The following is a 21,103-nucleotide window of genomic DNA, read 5'->3' as shown; positions in this document are numbered from 1 at the left end:
ATGACGAAGACCATGCACCATTATGGTAGCCTTCCTCTGGACCGACTCCATCCTCTTTATACCTTTTTGATGGTGCGGCCTCCAGAACTGTACACAATATTTTAAATGAGGTCTCAGCAAAGTCTTATACAGGAGCATCAATACCTCCTTTTCCCTACTGGCCATACCTCTCCCTATGCAACCTAGAATCCTTCTAGCTTTCTTCACAAAAAGATTGACTTCTGTATTTCAGTGCAGTTGTTCAGTTTCGTTTTATTTGTTAAATCGTACAGAACTATAAGGTACTGCGGTATATAAATTATTATTATGTTATAGTGAATAGTTGGCACAGCCTCCCACTGGAGATGGTGGAAACGACCGTATCTGAGTTCAGGAAAGTGCAGGAAAACCAAGTGGAATCTCATAGGGATAGGAAGCGATAATAGATGATATGGATAGGCAGACTGGGCAGGTCATACACTGCTACCATTCTCTCTGTTTCTATGTAACACAGAGCAATCCAGAAAGAATAATTCCCACCTGAAATCTTCAAGAGAACTCAATATTATATTAAAGATTCCTTTGAAGTCAATATTCTCACACCTAATGATTGTGGATGCTCAGATAACACAAGAGGTATGAGAGTGAGGTTATCAGTTAGAGCAGCGTTTCTCACGTCAGTCCAGGAGTCCCCCCCTTGCCAGTCAAGTTTTCAGGCTATCTGCAATGAATATGCATGAGACGAATTTGCATGCATTGCCTCTTTGGTGTGCAAATCTATCTCCTGCACATTCATTGTGAATAACCTGAAAACCTGACCTGTCCGGAGGGTCTCGAGGACCAGAATTGCCCATCACTCCTGTTGACCAGAGGCTCACAACCCATCCCTTGGAACACACCCTGCTTGTCAGGTTTTCAGGATACCCACAGATCCGTATTCTGTATAGGGCCACCTAAAAAGCAGCCAAAAACCGTTTGTCCATCACACGACAGCGCCCTTTAAAGAATCGTGTCTCCACAAAAGACAGGCGCCAGAAATGTAGGCCAGGGTTTTCCGGGCCTCCATTTCCAGCACCTATCTTTGTCATGAATCTCTCCGACATAGGTGCCCTAGGCCCCCTAACACCACTTCCAGCATTAGCCATGCCCATAGCAGCGTTCGGTGGCCTAAAGTGCCTACGTAGGCGTGATTCCAGCGCATATTACTTAGGCACCAGTCGGCGCTTTAATGGTGCCATATTTTGCCATTTTAAGCATAAGAACATAAGAATTGCCGCTGCTGGGTCAGACCAGTGGTCCATCATGCCCAGCAGTCCGCTCACGCGGCGGCCCTTTGGTCTAAGACCAGCACCCTAACTGAGACTAGCCCTACCAGCGCACGTTCTTGTTCAGCAGAAACTTGTCTAACTTTGTCTTGAATCCCTGGAGGGTGTTTTCCCCTAATATAGCCTCTGGAAGAACATTCCAGCTTTCTTCCACTCTCTGGGTGAAGAAGAACTTCCTTACGTTTGTATGGAATCTATCCCCTTTCAACTTTAGAGAGTGCCCTTTCGTTCTCTCTACCTTGGAGAGGGTGAACAACCTGTCCTTATCTACTAAGTCTATTCCCTTCAGTACCTTGAATGTTTCAATCATGTCCCCTCTCAATCTCCTCTGTTCGAGGGAGAAGAGGCCCAGTTTCTCTAATCTTTCGCTGTAGGGCAGCTCCTCCAGCTCCTTAACCATCTTAGTCGCTCTTCTCTGGACCCTTTCAAGTAGCCAATGGCCTTCTTCATGTACGGCGACCAGTGCTGGACGCAGTACTCCAGGTGAGGGCGTACCATGACCTGGTACAGTGGCATGATAACCTTTTCTGATCTGTTCGTGATCCCCTTCTTTATCATTCCTAGCATTCTGTTTGCCCTTTTTGCTGCCGCCGCACATTGCAGATTTTGTTAATTAACTTAGGCACTGTTTCTAGATTTCCTCCCCCCCCCCAGTGAATATGGATGAGATAAATTTGCATGCACGACTTCCATTGTATGCAAATCTACCTCATGCATATTCATTGTGGGTAGGGTTGCCAGATTTCCTCGTTGAAAAAAGAGGACGTCTATCTCCCTTCCCGTTTCTCCCCCAGCCCGCCCCCAAGCAAACTTCCCAGAGCTCGAAGGCCGCATTGGGAAGCCTTCGCGCATGCACGTACATCGATGCAGTGATGTCACATGCAAGTGCACTTGCCTATGACATCATCGCGGTGACAGCCGTACATGTGCAAAGGCTTCCGGATGCGGCCTCTGAGCTTAAGATTTCGAAAACCCAGACAAACTACCTGGTTTTGGAAATCCCTCCGGGCGCCCAGACTGTTCTCTAAAAAGAGGGCATATCCGGGTTTCCCCGGATGTGTGGGTATCCTGAAAACCCAATCAGCTGGGTGTCCCAAGCATTGGGTTGAGAACCTAGGAAATTTTTTCTAATCCTTTCAAATTACCGTATTTGCCGGCGTATAAGACGACTTTTCAGTACCTTAAAATCCTCCCCAAAGTCGGGGGTCGTCTTATATGCCGGGTACTGTTTACATGCCCTTACTTTACATGCCCTAACATCTCCTTCCTTACCTCCTTACGGTGCTTACGGTACTAGTAAACCTGCCGGGACATCAGCGGGGCCATGGCGGGACATCAGTGTGACAAGGGTGCCAGCTCCTTCATCCTGCGCAGCGGGAAGCAGCGGCGCTCTGGCCCCACCCCTTTTCTCTTTACTACGTCTCTCGCACATGCGGCCGTGTGTGGAGTCTAGCCCTTAAGGAAGTTGCGGGGGCGAACAGGAGGCTTTTGAAGGCTTTTAAAGGGAAACTGTCATGCCAGCAAACTTGCTAGGGACTTGCCCGGCACTTGCTCTCTCCCTCTATGTGTTATCTTCCTTCTATCATTGACAGTTTCAGTTTGGTTAACAGTTTAGAAAACAAATAGCATGACAGCTCCCATGGGTTTATTGTTCTATTCAGCTTTAGTGAATTAATTAAAATTGTTGAAATAAATTCTGATGTTCTTTTAAGTTTTATTTGTTGTGCAGAAGGTGTGCGGAAGAAGGGGTAGTCTTATATGGCGAGTATATAACAAACTCTATATTTTAACTGTAAAAGTTGGGGGGTCGTCTTATACGCCCAGTCGTCTTATACGCCGGCAAATACGGTATCTATTAATTGGAAAGAATTTATCTTGTGTCTGAGGAAAAGGCTCCGTCATCGGGCCTTCTCAATATGAGAGTAGACAAAGTTCAGCTTATTAAAGAATAAGACTAGAACACACTCCCTTGATTAGGGTCCTTTTGTACATGTAAGTAGGGGGGAGGGGGGGTCGCTTCTCACTGGTGTCAAAGAACACTGAGATTCAGGAAAGCTGATGATATTTCCTCATGCTGAGCAAATGGGTATCAGGTCAAAACCGCGGAGAACAAAGGCGCGCGCGGACAACTGAGCGCAGCGCGGAGGCGTGCACCAAAGAAAATAACTGTTTTTAGGGGCTCCGACGGGGGTGGGTGGGGGGAACCCCCCACTTTACTTTATACAGATCGCGCCACGTTGTGGAGGGTTTGGGGGTTGTAACCCCCCACATTTTACTGAAAACTTCACTTTTTCCCTAAAAACAGGGAAAAAGTTAAGTTTACAGTATAATGAGGGGGGTTACAACACCCCAAACCACCCACAACGCCACCGCAATCTGTATTAAGTAAAGTGGGGGGGGGCTCCCCCCAAAAAACCCCATCAGAGCCCCTAAAAACTGTCATTTTCTTCGGCGCACACCTCCTTCTTGCGCTCAGTTGTCGGCGCGCGCCTTTGTCTTCCGCGGTTTTGTCTATGAACCGAGCAAATGTTAGACAGCACAGGCATATAATTTTACAGAATATATAGGGCAAAAACATTATTTAAAGGGAAAATGCCATCAAACTTTACAACTTTTGGTTTATGCTAGGAATTATTAGAAAAGGGATTTTAACAAGATTAAGAATGTTATAATACCTCAGTATCATTCCATGGTGCGACCTCACCTGGAGTATTGCGTTCAATTCTGGTCTCCTTATCTCAGGAAAGATATAGCGGCGCTAGAAAAGGTTCAAAGAAGAACGACCAAGATGATAAAGGGGATGGAACGTCTCTCGTATGAGGAAAGACAAAAAAGGATAGCTTGGGAAAGAGACTGTTGAGGGGAGATACGTCTGCAGTACCTGAAGATTGGAGGGCAGCCGATGTTACGCTGATTTTTTAAAAGGGTTCCAGGGGAGATCCGGGAAACTACAGACCAGTAAGCCTGACTTCAGTGCCAGGCAAAATGGTGGACAAACATGATTAAATAAGACAGAGGGGTAGGGTTACCTGGATTGGCCACTGCTAGATGAAGTATACTGAACTAGATGGACCATCAGTTTGCTCCAGTGTGGCTATTCTTATGTAATGTCACAGTCCTATGAGCAGCTCTGTTTTGGCTTGGTTGTTCTATTCTCTATGTTCTTGTGCTCCTAGAGAAGAAGTTCTCAACCCAGCCAGTCAGGCTTCAGTTGTATGCAAATCTATCGCATGCATATTAATTGTGTATAGCCTGAGGACCTGACTGGCTGGGTATGTCCTGTGGACTAGGGAATGACACGGTTACAAAATTCATCACCGTTCCCGTCCCCACGGATAACTGCGGGAAACCATCTCCATGCCGTTCTTTAAGAATCAGAGTCTGAATGGACACATCCACTGACCCTCAAGCCGTGCATCAAAGAATGCTGATGTAGAAGGACTGAGGTTGAGATAGAAACTAAAGAATAACCCTAGTATCCCTGGAGTCCCTGGTATCCAGAGCAGATATTGTGATGTCATAATGCCTCATTCCATCAGTACCAAAGAGCCAGCCTCATCAGTGATGTCACAATGGCTTGATTGTCCTAGACTTGGCTCACATAAGAATCAGAGTATGAATGGGCTCAGCCACTGACCCTCAAGCCTTGCATTGAAGAATGCTGGTGTAGAAGGACTGAGGTTGAGATAAGAACATAAGAATTGACACAGGATGGTTAGAATGACATGGAGAATGGCACGGGATGATTAGAACATAAGGCCATAAGCATTGGCATACTGTGGATAAACTGAAGATCCATCAAGCCCTGTTTCCAACAGTGGCCAACCCAGGTCCCCAGTACCTGGCAGAAACCCATAGAGTAGCATCATTCCAGAGCTCATATTGTGATGTCATAACACCTCATTCCACCAATGCCTATGAGGCAACCTCATCAGTGATGTCACAATGGGTTCATTATCCTATACATGACTCACATAAGAATCAGAGTATGCACGGACACAGCCACTGACCCTCAAGCCTTGCATCAAAGAATGCTGATGTAGAAGGATTGAGGTTGAGATAGACACTAAAGAATGACAGTCTCTGGTATCCAGAGCAGACATTGTGATGTCATAATGCCGCATTCCACCAATAAGAGCCAGCCTCATCAGTGATGTCACAATGGCTTGATTGTCCTAGACTTTGCTCTCATAACAATCAGAGTCTGAGTGAGCCCAGCCACTGACCCTCAAGCCTTGCATTGAAGAATGCTGGTGTAGAAGGACTGAGGTTGAAAGAGACACTAAAGAAAGTCTCTGGTATCCAGAGCAGATATTGTAAGGTCATAATGCCTCATTCCACCAATGCCTATGAGCCAACCTTATCAGTGATGTCACAATGGGCTCATTATCCTATACTTGGCGCACATAAGAATCAGAGTCTGAATGGGCCCAACCACTGATCCTTAAGCCTTGCATCGAAGAATGGTGGTGTAGAAGGACTGAGGTTGAGATTGACACAGGATGGTTTCCTGCGGTTATCACTGACCTAAGGAAACAAAAGAATCTCAGTATTTAGGACTCAGGAAAGATTTTATTTCACTGCAGATCTAGTTACAGATGACACAACATCTTTCACCTTCCTTAATGAATCGGACCAGCTGGGAACTACCTTTAGGCCTACCATGCAGATAGCAGCTCCTACATGGTGTCACTTTTTCATTACCTTCTTTTCTTAGTGACTTTTGCCAGACTTAGAGGCTATGGGACTCATTTTCAAAGCACTTAGACACACAAAGTACCAGAGTAACCAATGGAACTTTATGTGTCTAAGTTAAAAAAACAGAAAACCCTGGACATATGACCCCCCTCCCTGTTCCGCCTCCAGCCCCGCCGCCATAAAGCCTCCTCTCTTTGCTGCGAGCTCTGGACGTGTCTGGGGGGGCCTGGAGCCTGCACAGATGCATACTCAGAGGCTCTCCAGATGCAGCTGGAACTTGTAGGGGCTTTCCAAAACCCAGCAAACGTCATGTTTTGGAAAGACCATCCGGGGTGGAGCTCGGACAATCCTCTAAAAAGAGGGCATGTCTGGGTTTTCCCGGATGCCTGGTAACCCTAGTCTAAGTGCTTTGAAAATCTGCCTCTATGAATTCAAATATTTCATTAATCAGTTGTCCTGCAGGATTTTCTTTGGCCTTGTTACATTTCATGTCTGATCCATGATGTTGGAGGTAGGAAAAGCATACAGTAATAACATTAATTAACAAATTAACACACAAATTGATAGCATCTCATTAAATCACACAGAAAGGAAGTCATTGTTCTCAAAAGGAGTCGCAATTTCTAGTTGAGTTCATAAGCTAGCTCTCAGAAATGGAATGCTATGATTGGTCAGACATGATCACATGATTGGTAAAATTCCATTTCCTGCATGGCCATTTTGAATCTCTCTGGCAAATCTGCTATACGTAGGATTACCATATAGCTCCAGGACAAAAGGAGGATGGATTGAGACTTCCAGGTTTTGCTTCCATTACTTCCAATGAAAGTAAAACACGGATGTCTCAATCCATCCTCCTTTTTCTGGAGCTATATGGTGCTGGCTTATAGGGGGGTTTTCTCCCCAAGCTAGTTAATTATTATAAGCACTGTAGGCCATTCTTCATTGTTTGCTATACCTTTTTTTTTCTTTTTTGCACATTTTCCTACTGTTTATTATCTATTTTTGTCATGGTCCTTCTAAAACAGAACAATCTAGGCATGACCAGAAAATGAAAGAGCTGAAAATGTGGTTCCATTATTAATTTTGATTTGGCTCTAATGCTTAATAATGAAACCAACCCATTTTCATAACAAGCCAAAGTTTAGCATGCCTGGCTGCTTTTCTTTGGATCGGGGCTATTTAGCATTGGCCAGCTAATAGATCCACGAGCAGTAAACCAATTGACGCTTTTTGCCTCCTTGGGTGTACCATGGCCATATCCCTTTTAAAACATCACAAACTAATCAATCACAATTACATTAAGCTCATGCCATTAACCTCACCTGACATCCCCATCACAGTCTCACCAAAAGAGCCGAAACTCAGGAGAGGACGACAGAGGCTAAGAAAAGATGACAATCCATCGAGAGAAAACGACATTTGGCACTCGTTTGGAACAAAACCAACTAGAGATCATTCCACCGGCAGTGGAATGGGGTGAGCCCATGGGGACATGGCCTGACTAAACTTTTATACTTGACCCAACATCAGAAACCAAGGAGTTTGGGCGCCGGGGATGGCCTCCCACCAACCAGAAAAGTGTTTTGTTGCCTCTCCATTCCCTGCACACAAAGAAACTAAGATTTGATATTCCAGTTTTCTGTTTCAGGGACAATGAAATATTGGCCTTGTAGCAAGGACGGTTCTTTGCACAAACTTATTTCTGTTACAGGTAAGGCTATCTGATTGGTGTGCAACGGCATTTTAGAAAGAACAAACACATCGGAATTGAAGCGTAGAGTCTGTCCTAGAATACTTGGAGAAATGGGTGTTTATTGGTTGGCTATGCATGGTAGGATTATCCCTTTTAGAGACAAACATCTAAAGCACAGGTGTCAAAGTCGGTCCTCGAGGGCCGGAATCCAGTCGGGTTTTCAGGATTTTCCCCAATGAATATGCATGAGATCTATGTGCATGCACTGCTTTCAATGCATATTCATTGGGGAAATCCTGAAAACCCGACTGGAATACGGCTCTCGAGAACCGGAGTTCCCTACTCCTGCTCTAGGGTATACATCAGGGGTAGGGAACTCCAGTCCTCGAGAGCCGTATTCCAGTCGGGTTTTCAGGATTTCCCCAATGAATATGCATGAGATCTATGTGCATGCACTGCTTTCAATGCATATTCATTGGGGAAATCCTGAAAACCCGACTGGATTACGGCCCTCGAGGAGGGACTTTGACACCCCTGATCTAAAGGGTCAAAATAGGCATATAAACATTTATGTGTGCCGTTACACGCATCGTTATTTTATGAAATACCAACATAGACCTTTATGTGCTGGATCATAAACATTAATGTCGGCCATGCTAGACACAAAGGTAGGGTTACCAGATGTCCAGATTTACCTGGACATGTACTCTTTTTAGAGGAACACGTTCGGGCGCCCGGACGGCTTTTCAAAACCCGGCCCTTTGTCCGGGTTTTGAAAAACTTCCACCTCAGGACCGCGGTGTCGTCACACCTATGTGCGCATGCATGTGATGTCATCGCATGTCATCCGCGCCTGAGCAGATGCCCTCCCAACGCGGCCCTGAGGATGAGAACAGGTTGAGGGGGCAAGGCTGGGGTGTAATGAGGCGGGGCTGGGTAGAACTGGATGGGCCTGGGGGCGGGGCTACGGATCTGGATTTTATGGGAGTAAAATCTGGTAACCCTACACATAGGGTCCTTGCAGAACCACGGCCAACTGCGCCTAGTGATACTGAAGTCCGGCAAGTTTGAGTTTATTTATTTCTTTGAGTTTGATGAATCGCTTATTCAGTTTTACTCCTAAATATACCTACTTCCAGACTTTGATGCCACTAGACCCAGACACTGGTCCCGAAGGGCGCCTAATTTTTATAATGAGTTTTTAACTGGTTTCTAATGGTGCGACCAATTAGCACACCACTTAAAACCAATTACAACACTTAAAACAGGCGTTGGTAGGTGCGATCTAGGTGCCTGTCAGTGCCTAATTTTCAGCGACTCTTCAGAATCCGGCCTAAAATGTTTATTTTTCCTGAAGCTGCCACAGAGCCTGGTCTCCCTTGCCAGTTTTGCTCTGGGAGATTAAGGGGCAACTTCTCTTATTCCATCCAACGGAGAGCTGCTCAATAGAAGCACTTTTCTGAAACCCTCCTGAGTAGCAGATATAAATCCCAACATTGATCCTTTTGGACATAGGCATGCATTTCCTTTCTGAAACAGAGAATACATGTTTACTTTGTAGCCCAGCCTAGCCTTCTCCAAACATACCTAGAACATACATCCCCATGCCAAATGCATATTTTTCAGTTTTAGATATACTCATACGTAGCCTGGCTTTCCAAAACTGTAATTTAGATGTATATGCAACATGAACATCTAAATGTCTGTTTACGCACATCTGAAACTCAAATAGCGCTCCTGAAATAAGCGTCTTTATGTTATGGGATCTCTGGGTAAATTTAGCTGTATCGATTCTCCCCCAGGAGTGTATTTTGCTGCGGGTCCATTCGCATCCATGGTGAAGAGCTTGCAGGTCTTAGAGTTTTCGTGCACTGGGGTGGACTTCCGTGACGACATTGGAGAGTTAGTGGGGCTGAGCTGAACCGCAGTGGTATCCTGCACCGTATGCTCGCTGGTCTCGATTTCAAAGGCCGTGTTGCCAGGTTTGATGAACCCGATGTTGGAGCCAGGTTTCGACTTCCTTGCACCGTGCGCAGGGGGTCTCCGACTGCAGATACAACAAGCTCCAAAAAACGTGAAGGCCACCACCAGCAAGATGGGTCCAATGATGATGGGGGGGTTATTCATGGGTAGGAAGGTCCCAAAAGCAAACGCCCCCACCAGGGTGATGTTGATTCCTGCCAACATGATACAAAGTCCACAAGCACAGCACAGTGCGGGCGAGGGGAGGCCCTGGGGCCGTGTCTTCTTATGTCCGCTTTTCTGTGGCAGTGAGGAGCTACTTTTATCCGTGAACATCATTGTTGGGTGGCTTTTCCCAAACGCTGCGTTGTTCCGCCAAGAAAAGCGGCATCAACAGAGTGCTCCCTGGTCGTCTGGTTCCTTAAAATATCCTGCAATATACAAATAAAGCATAAATCAGCTTTTCATTTTTCATAGACTATCCCCCTCATTCCTGAATTTGGAGTCTACTATTACACACCGAGGGGCCGATCCTATACATGGCACCCAAACCATAGCTGGCCAGGAATGCAGCGCTTAGCGCATGTCAATCATACGTTAGATGCCCTTTATAGACTCATGCCTAGTGGCACCTCAAGTGAACTTAGGAACCAGTAGGCAGCTGAACCTTAGGCGCACTCTATGACAGGGCTTCCTAAGCTTAAATACCGACGCCAAAGTCCAAAACACGCCTATGATCCTCACCTAACCATATGCACTGGCGCAGTAATGGGGGGACGCTCTGCCCCAGGTGCGGTCTTTGCTAAGGGCGCAGGCAACAGTCCTCCTCTCTGCCCCCTCCTCCCCAACCCCCACCGCAGCACACCTGCACCCCCTTCCCGCCTCTTCCTTTGTACCTCTTTCATTTTTCTTGCGCAAGCAGCATTACGAACGTGCCTCTCTCTGATGTCACTTCCGGGCCCCGCGCCTAAGAAATGACATTGCGGGGATAGCCGACACGACACGGGCAGCAAGTTCGTGCAGTTGCTCTCATCTAGAAAATTAGAAAGGTACAGGGGAAGGGACAGAGAAGAGGGCAGTGGAGGGGCACCAGTTACCCTCGCTAAGCCACTGACAACACCTACTTCCTGGTAGGCACTTTGGACTATGAGCCTACCTGAAAGCGGTAGAGGCCTCCTGAGTTAAGCACCTACCACCCAATTAATTTTAATTTAAGCCAGCTATGAACTGCTAAATTGCTTGTTATCGATGCTGATTAAGCTTTTTAAATGTTAGGCGCCTTCATCGGCCCTGTACGCCAGTCTACTTCAGGCCAATAACATCAGGAATCATTTATTGCAACATTGTCTATTTGACAGTTACTAAGAAAGAACTAGCGAGACTGAGACTAATACAGAATACAGCGGTCAGGCTGATGTACGGCCTGAAGAAATATGACCACGTCACACCTTCTTACTGTGAGTTACATTGGCTGCCCATGGAGGCTCGGGTATTGTTCAGGCTGGGTTGTATCTGTTATAAGGTCCTATATGGAACAGCTCCTCTTTACTTGGTCAACAGATTATCTTTAGCTTCATATAATTATAGAAGAAAAACCCACCCCTTGTCTAATTTTCCTTCTGTTAAGGGCTGCAGAAGCAAGAAATGTCTGAATCACACTCTAGCGTTCCAAGCTGCCTCCCATGTCAAAGAATTCCGAGCATTATTGCTCACAGCCTGTTCCTATAAACATTTTAGAATATAGCTGAAGACCTACCTTTTCTCCAAGGATTGGATTAACTAACTTTTCCGCATTAAGTTTACTGTTAATAGTCTTTTGTAAACCGCAGTTAACAAGTACAATGTAATGGAACATAAGAACATAAGAATAGTCTTACTGGGCTTGATGGACCATTAGTCTGACCCAGTAAAGCTCTTCTTATGTGTTTATTCCATTCATTTTTTGAATTCTGTTACTGTTTTCATCTCCACCACCTCTCCAGGCATCTACCACCTTCTCCTTGAAAAAGTATTTCCTGGTTGTACCTCACCAGCCAGTTTGGATGTATTATTTCATGTAATGGCCATGTATTAAACTCACAAACCAATGTACATGTGATGATAGAAAAGAAATAGGAAAAAAAAAAAAATCATGCTGTTTAGAAGTACAGACATACTGATGCTGTACACATCTCCCTCGGTATTCGTGGGGGATAGGGGCAGAGCCGGACCGCGAATGGAGAAAAACCGCAAATATCTTCTCGTCCAGCTCTGACCCACCCCCGCCTCCCTCCCGCCTTCCCCCCCCGGCGATCTTCCTACGCTCCTGCCCCATGCAGATCGCCAATAGGAAATGACTGCCATGAGTTCCCGTAGTCTCTCGAGACTATGGCGGGAGCTCAAGGCAGCCATTTCCTATTGGCGATCTACACAGGGCAGAAGCGTAGGAAGATTGCTCCTGCCCCGAAAGCCTGCTAGACCTCCAGGTTAGGCCGGGATGCCGGGGGGAAGGCTGGAGAGAGGCGGGAACGTGATAAAATATGGTCCCCCCCCCAAAAAAAAAAATCGTGAATTTGTGAAACCGCGAGTGTAGAAACCGCGAATGGAGAGGGGGAAGTGTATTTTTCCAGATACCTACCATTCCCTGTTATTTTATCATTAAGTACTTGCTAGGTTAAACTACGATTTAAGCTCCATCAAGGTTAACCTCCTCTTAACAACCTAACAACTGACTCTGTAGTAATCCACGGAGGAATGAGATCCTTTGCACCATCCTTGTGTTCGGTTCTATGGCACAGTGAAAATAAATGTCCTAAAATGTGCCTCATCAAATTATTTTTAACCTGGACATTTTGTCCCATTCTTATGGGCTTCCAGATCATTTAGGACTAGCAATCTACCCTCAGATATATTGTACATCTGGAGATTTCATTTTAAAAATAATTAAATCGGTTCTGAAGACCTATTCCATTGGTAGTGCTTTCCTTCTGGTTGATTCTTCAGTGTATTCCTCACTGTTAAGAATATAAGACTTGCCATACTGGGACAGACTGAAGGTCCATCAAGTCCAGTATCCTGTTTCCAACAGTGGCCAACCCAGGTCCCAAGTACCTGGCAGAAACCTAAAGAGTAGCAACATTCTAGAGCTGAGATTGTGATGTCATAATGCCTCATCCCACCAATGCCTAAGAGACAATCTCAGCAGTGATGTCACAATGGCTTGATTGTCCTATACTTGGCTCACATAAGAACATAAGAATTGCCACACTGGGACAGACCAAAGGGCCAACAAGCCCAGTGTCCTGTTTCCAACAGTGGCCAACCCAGGTCCCAAGTCCCTAGCTAGATGTCAAGTAGCAAAACAGATCTTATGCTGTGTATCCTAGGAATAAGCAGTGGATTTCCCCAGGCCATCTCAATAATGGCCTAAGGACGTCTCTTTAGGAAATTATCCAAATCTTTTATAAACCCTGCTGAGCTGATTTTACCACATTCTCCGGCAACAAATTCCAGTTTAATTACATGTTGTTTGAAGAAATGTTTTTTTCTGGTTTGTTTTAAATCTGCTACTTAGTAGCTTAATCATATGCCCCCTAGTCCTAGTATTTTTGGAAACAGTAAATAAGCGATTCACATCTACCCTTTCTGCACCATTCATTATTTTATAGACCTCTGTCATATCACCCCTGAGCCGTCTCTTCTTCAAGCTGAAGAGCTCTAGCCAATTTAGCCTCTTCTCATAGGGAAGTCGACCCTTCCCTTTTATACTTTTCATTGCCCTTCTCTGTACCTTTTCTAATTCCGTTCTATCTTTTTTAGATATGCTACCAGGATATGCCTTACCTCCCTCCTATTGCCTTTCATCCTATAACTGACTTGTAAATTAGGCCTCCATATATGTATAGTTACTTAGGTGTCTTCGACTTGCGTTTAAGTCCTAGCGACTTGATGAATTACTAATCTAAAAAGAAATCAGTTTTGTGCTAGTCCAGGAATTTGTTTCCGGAGGGCAAAAGCAGTTAGTGTGCTCAGATTAAAAATGTGTTGGATGAGTTCTTTAAGGAAAAGTTCATAATCAGTTATCAACTAGGTAGACTTGCGAAAAGTCGCTGCTTCCACCTGAGCATAAGGAGTTTGAAATCCGTCCACTCTTTGAATCCTGCCAGGTGGTTTTGATGGACTTTTGATCTGACTCGGTGTGGCAGTTTTTAATCGTTTTCTTAACATTTTTCATTGATTTTGATGTGGAAAGGTCTGATTTTTCTTCTGCCAATATGAGTGGCAAGCATGGCGATTTCCCAGTTTAAATCACTCTGCTGCCACAACTATCAACAACAGAAGGAAGTCAACACTGCCAGCCTTCATTGGGACATTGAGGCTTGCCAGATAAGTCTTGAAAAAAAACCATAAGCCTTGCTCGTGTCTTGTTTGCCATAGACAGCTAAAAACATATGGCTTACATGAAGTTACAATAGACACAAGACTGAAAAAAAAAAGTATAAAAGATTATCTTATAAAGGAAAAACATTTCAAGAGAAACTTCCAGACAGTTGACTACAAGTTCTTCTTGAGAACTGTAAATTAATAGGTGATATTTGTAATATGCTTCCCATGCTTCACGGAAAGAGTGGTGGATCACTGGAACAAGCTTCCAGTGCAGGTGGCCAAGGCCATCAGCGTGCTTGACTTTAAGAATAAATGGGACATCTACATGGGAACCCTACAAAGGTCTAGTTAAGGCACTCGGACTTAATGGGGTGGGTCAGTAGAGTGGGCAGACTTGATGGGCTATAGCCCTTTTCTGCCGTCATCTTTCTATATTTCTATGTGTTGTAAGCTATGAAGTGTAGACCAGCGGTTCCCAACCCTGACCTGGAGGACCACCAGGCCAGTTGGGTTTTCAGGCTAGCCCTAATGAATATGCATGGAGCCGATTTGCATGCCTGTCACTTCCATTATATGCAAATCTCTCTCATGCATATTCATTAGGGAGATCCTGAAAACCCGATTGGCCTGGTGGTCCTCCAGGACAGGGTTGGGAACCACTGGTGTAGAAGGTTGAGGACAAATGAATTATGGGAGGTAAATAAGCATCCATTTTCCATGCTTCTACAATTCTTTATTAGATTCAGTTCTGAGCTATCAAGGCATTCTCTCTTAGGAGGGGTTGAATGGAGACTGAATTTTCATAGTAGGAAAAAGCTGCCATGTTTTGTTTGTAAAGAGATTATTCCTACTTGTTGTGGTAAAGTATGTGGTACTGCTTGTAGGGTATGAGGGACTCTATAGGACACTGATCTTCCTCTGAAGTATTCTCCCTTACAGTGTCAGAACCACTTTAAGATCTATAGTCCCACCCAAGGGAGATGTGACACAAGAAGAACAGGAAATAGGAAGTAACTAGGAAGAACAGGAACTAGGAAGGAACTAGGAAGTAACTAATGGGCAGACTGAATGGACTATTCAGGTCTATATCTGCCATCATTTACTACGTTACTATAAAAGCTAGGGGCACAGCCAGGTTAAGGAGACCCAGAAGCAAGCAGTGACTTCCCACGGTATATAACTCCATCATCTGTGTGTGAATTGCTATTGCTACAGACAAGTAGGCCAAGCCTCACTTGGAACCTTATGCAGACTTTGTATTTAGACCTGAGTACTTGTGGAATCAGCCAGGGACTAACAGAGTAACTATCTTACAGACGAGTCTTGATTATTGAAATGTTGTTTTGCGGGGCGTACCTGTGACGGTTATGTGTGCATTGCAGGTGGCATTAGAACATTTTTTTAAAGTGAAGAAGCATGAACATGTGTCTGAATAGTACGTAAAATTGTATTGGCTTAAAACGGAGTACGGGATACGTTATAAGCTGCTGCCGACGGTTTACCTTTGTGTGAATCGATTGGCGCCAAAGTATTGGGTGGATAGTATTCTGCCAGATGTTCCGCTTCCAAAGTTGCGCCCTGTTGATCGTGCTGATCTAGACATTCCAACAGTGAAACAGCTAAAGCAAAATGCAACCCAAGCGAGGATGTTTTCCTGTTTAGATCCTCAAGAATGGAATGTGATTCCGCTATATACACGCCAACAGGAAAATTTGAGTAACTTTAAAAGATTATGGAGAAGATGCTTACTTAGCAAAATGAAATACGGGAACTGAGTATCCCATTGTATATTTGGGTGCTGGACGTCGATAAGTTTTGTAACTGTCTGTTGTTATATTATTATGTGTGTATTGTTATTTTACTGTGTATGTATTTATTTTTATATTCAATTTTCTATACCGTTCTCCCAAGGGAGCTCAAATCGGTTTACATGAATTTATTCAGTTCCTTGGAGCATTATTCCCTGTCTGTCCTGGCAGGCTCACAATTTACCTAATGTACCTGGGGCAATGGGGGGATTAAGTGACTTGCCCAGGGTCCCAAGGAGCAGCGTGGGTTTGAACCCACAACCTCAGGGTGCTGAGGCTGTAGCTTTAACCACTGATCCACTCTAGAAATCATAATGTAGTAAAAGTGAGCCAAGTATAGGACAATGAAGCCACTGTGACATCACTGAAGAGGTTGGCTCTTATTGGTGGAATGAGGCATTGTGATGTCACAATACCAGCTCTGGTTACCAGAGGCTGAAACTTTTCACACTATTTCAATTTTCTATACCGTTCTCCCAGGGGTTTACATGAGTTTATTCAGGTACTCAAGCATTTTTCCCTCCCAATCTATCTAATGTACCTGGGACAATGGGGGGATTAAGTGACTTACCCAAGGTCACAAGGAGCAGCGTGGGTTTGAACCCACAACCCCAGGGTGCTGAGTCTGTAGCTTTAACCACTGCGCCACACTTTGTATAAAGTGGGATACAAATGAATAGAGTGTAAAAAATATACACAATGGCCCTCCCCACGGGACCCTGAATGAAATGGAGATTGCCACTAAATATCAGCTCTGACCACCATAGCACTTTCCAGCTAATGCCAGAGTCGGGATAGATCCATTTATTGCCATTTAGAGCTATTTATTGCCAGTGCCCAGATGACTGAGCAGGCAAGAAGGACCGCAGTGTATGTTTATTTGCAACAAGCTCAGGAAAGAACGAAAGAGTCCTATAAGTTCTTATTGATGGCCCTTTATCTGAAAATGTAATAGCCTCCCACCCTATGTCCTACTATACCAGCCAAGGACAATCACTATCAAGACACACCTAGTTTAAAACACTCTCCCCAATCAAATTGTACACACTACATTATTCTCTTTGAAGTCAAACAGATAAAACTATATGAAGGCCTCCTAGCCACACAAGCAGCAAAACTCGACAACCAAATCTCCAATCTACTACTTAGGACCCCAGACTACAAAACATTCAGAAAAGAAGTAAAGATGCTACTTTTCAAGAAATTCCTGCAAACGACTTACTACCGCTAGCTCCTTCCCAATACCACTTCCCAATATCTTCCCGATTCCCCAAAGCAACCTCATCTACTCTTTATCTATTCTAGAAATGACCAGATATCTTCTTGTAATACATTTTTTTTGTAATTCTTTTGTAATCCGCCTTGAACCGCATGGCAATGGCGGAATAGAAATCTCTAATGTAATGTAATGTAATTTATTTCTTATATACCGCTACATCCGTTAGGTTCTAAGCGGTTTACAGAAAATATACATTAAGATTAGAAATAAGAAAGGTACTTGAAAAATTCCCTTACTGTCCCGAAGGCTCACAATCTAACTAAAGTACCTGGAGGGTAATAGAGAAGTGAAAAGTAGAGTTAGAGGAAAAATAAAAATAAAATAAACATTTTGTAATGTAATGTTACAAAAAGTTGAAATTCAGATTACTGTTCTTCAAATGGTTCAAATCCTGTTTTACAATTTGGGATATTTATTGGAATTCAGAAGTATCTTTCAATAAAAGGTGGGACCGCAGAGTTCTACAGAGTTCACTTCTCTCTCCATTGTTATTTAATTTGTATCTGGCTCCATTAGCAGAATTACTTGAAAGTTGGGGAATTATTTCCCACTTTTTTTTGCTAATGATAAGATCCAAATACAGTAAAACCTTGGTTTGCAAGCATAATTCGTTCCAGAAGCATGCTTGTAATCCAAAGCACTCGTATATCAAAGCGAATTTCCCTATAGGAGATAATGGAAACTCAGACGATTAATTTCACAACCCAAAAACCTTAATACAAAATACTATACAAACTTGTATTGCAAGGCCTCGCTCATTTAGAACAGTCACTACACTCCTGCAGCGTCAGAGAGAAGAACCATCGGCTCAGTTGTGATGTCACGTGTGTATACTGTATGTACGGGCATTGCAAGACTTTGCATGTTTAGAACAATCACTACACTCAGTGTCAGAGGGAGAAGAACCATCGGCTCAGTTGTGATGATGTGATGCGTGTATACAGTATGTACTCGTATTGCAAGACTTTGCTTGTTTAGAGCAGTCAGTACACTCCCGCAGCGTCAGAGAGAGAAGAACCATCGGCTCAGTTGTGATGTGTGTATACTGTAAGTACTTGTATTGCAAGACATTGCTTGTATATCAAGTTAAAATTTAATAAAATATTTTGCTTGTCTTGCAAAACATTTGCAAACCAAGTTAGTTGCAATCCAAGGTTTTACTGTGTTTGTGTTTGTCAAGGATGATCAAAATGAGGTCTTAATGAATCCGATTGGAAAACCTGAGCTTTTAGTTAAATAGCGATCTGCTCATGATCTGATTTTGAATATTGACAAATCCACTGTGCTGTGGATATCACACAAAGTTGACCTTTACTTGATTTTGAAGTGTGGGGGCTGATGCGATGGAACTGATGGGGCTGAAACGATCAAGAAGGAACACCCTGCGATGAAAGGGCTGCATTGAACCAGCGGCTCATAAACGGTAGAAATCTGGAACGCTCTTCGGGAGGCTGTTATAGGGGAAAACACCCTCCAGGGATTCAAGACAAATTTAGACAAGTTCCTGCTGAACCAGAACCTACGCAGGTAAGGCTAGTCTCAGTTAGGGTGCTGGTCTTTGACCTAAGGGCCACTGCGAGAGCGGACTGCTGAGAACGATGGACCACTGGTCTGACCCAGCCGCATATATTCTTACGTTTACTTGTTGCTCCATCTGTCCACATATAAGTGAGGAGATCTTAACTTTAGGTTTCCACTGCGATAATGCCTTGAAGTTTGATCAGTTAAACTACGTTGTCAAAACATGTTATTTTTTATTTCATTTGATATAATCTAATCTAATAGTTAGGTTTATATACCAGATCATCTCTATATCCTAGAGCTTGATTCAGTTTACAATAGTCAGATATAGAAAATAGTTAATTAGATGAACTTCGAACAACTCAATCTTTTGAGCAGAACAATTATTTGATTTACTGTAACATGAGAAAAAAAAACAGGCCAATATCTATCCACTGGAACTGAATCATTCATATGCGAACAGGAAAAAATGATATTTGGGTCTACAGTTGGAAATAATGATCTTATTGTTTAATTTTATCCAGAAAAAAATGTAGCAAGATCAGGTCCTAGGTACTAGATTAATTTGGTTATTATGATAAGGAGATGATAAAGATGTCTAAAGTTTGTATAAAGTTGTACTATTATTTCTACTTCTTCCAGTTTTATCTCCATAAAACTGTCTCCGCGCTTTATTTAATTCCTGTATATATATTGATATTCTACCTCTCCAGCTGTGTTCGGAAAAAGCTGAGGCCTCTGTTGACTCATGAAAATTGAATCAAGTTGGTACATGCTTTAGTAACCAGTCATCTTGATTATTGAAACTCCGATTCTGATCTTACAGTCACAGTCAAAAGAGGCTTCAGGTTTTTCCAAATACAGCGGCACGCCTTATTGTCAGTGAGAGAAAATCAGATTGCATTACTCTCATATTGAAAGAGCTACATTGACTTCCTGTTTCTATTCATATTACCTTCAAGGTTTTTTTTTTCACTTAAATGCACCAGTACATCTTTCAAGTGTGCTTGCTCCATCCACAATCCTCCATCCTCAGCATATTGGACTACTGCAATATCATTTACTTAAGCTCCACAAAAAAAAACCATCAGGAGACTCAAAATGATCCAGAACACTGCTGTCCGCCTCATATTCGGCCTGAAAAAATGGGAACACATCACCCCTTTCTACCACAAACTCCATTGGCTGCCATTAGAATCCAGAGTCCTATTCAAATTCGCCTGCTTCTGCTATAAAACAGTATTTGGTTTATCCCCAAGCTACATCATCCCTCACTTCACCCTAAATCACAGCATCAAGGACTCCCGCAGAATCCAACTATTCGCCTACCCCTCCCTTAAACTCTGCCACTCTAAAAGATTCCTCGACAAAACCCTCGCCTTCCAAGCCACTAAGCTAAACCCATGGTTATCCCAAATGGCCCTCAAGGCCCCCAACTACCTCGGCTTTAGAAAACTACTCAAAACCCGCCTCTTCCAAGACCAGGATCCCAACGCCCCTTCTATCTAACACCCACTCTCCCCTCTACATCCTTCCCTCACCCCCCCCCCCCTGGCAACTTTGATCAATTTGTTATTGAACCGCTCATAACCCCGCTCAACTGCTGTAAACCACTTGTAACCTTGTTTAATTGATGTGAACCGCCTAGAACTCTTCCGGGTATGGCGGGATACAAAAATAAAGTTATTATTATTATTATTATTATTTTTGCATTCTTCTCAACAGTGTATAGTAAAGCTTCCTACTCTTCAAATGGTTAGACTGACTTCGCCTAGATGGCTAGTCTTTTGTTATTTGGGTCCCTCACTGTGGAACATGCTACCAGTAGTATAACAAGCTATTTGAGTTTGCATAAACCATTAAAGACATCAATGTATGACTTAAAGCTTGCTTCTATTTCTAAATTGATTGACTTTCCGCTTTATCCTTATTATGACAAGGACAATTAACGATGTTGTTTAGACATGTCTATGTTATTTGTGATATTCGGAGGGAAACAAGATTTTATGTATGTGGTATGGAAACCGTATAGTTGTATGCGGTATATAAATATTTTTTAATAAATAAATAAATACTTCCTTTTCTTCTTGATTTTGACATTCATGAGCTGATCTTTTGTTATTGCTTTGAAGAAATATACATTATCCAGATTAAGACCAATGCTTTCAATGTTGGATTTCCAGAGAGTGATCCCAAGTCTTGTAGTTACAAAATTAGATTTTTGTAACGCTTTATTTCTGGGTATTACAAAAACAAGGATGCATGCCCTGCAGCTTGTGCAATGGTCCTGCCTTATTTTGTATGTAAAAGTGTAACTCGCCCCGGATATGGGTGGGGGATAAATAAACAAATGACATTGGTTGCCTATCGAATACCACATTGAGTATAAGATCTTGACAGTCGTACACCGTGTACTTTATGGGGAAGCACCACAATACGTGTTCCAGGCCTTAAAAAAATATGGTCCAAC

The 21,103-nt window shown here is 43.5% G+C and overlaps 1 protein-coding gene across 1 annotated transcript in view; it reads right to left on the bottom strand.

The window, feature by feature from the left end:
* Positions 1 to 9,450: 9,450 nt before the first annotated feature.
* The window catches only part of TMEM275 (transmembrane protein 275), a 53,309-nt gene continuing 41,656 nt past the window's right edge, over positions 9,451 to 21,103 (bottom strand). Inside the window, exon 2 of the mRNA XM_033915533.1 lies at positions 9,451 to 10,091. Within this exon, the coding sequence (XP_033771424.1) occupies positions 9,451 to 9,999 (549 nt within the window). The 5' untranslated portion in view covers positions 10,000 to 10,091. The remainder of the gene's footprint in view (positions 10,092 to 21,103) is intronic.

Source organism: Geotrypetes seraphini, chromosome 12, assembly GCF_902459505.1.
Source record: "Geotrypetes seraphini chromosome 12, aGeoSer1.1, whole genome shotgun sequence".
NCBI classification, from domain to species: Eukaryota; Metazoa; Chordata; class Amphibia; order Gymnophiona; family Dermophiidae; genus Geotrypetes; species Geotrypetes seraphini.
Note: the sequence above shows the minus strand (reverse complement) of the source record. Positions and strands in the feature narration are given on the sequence as shown.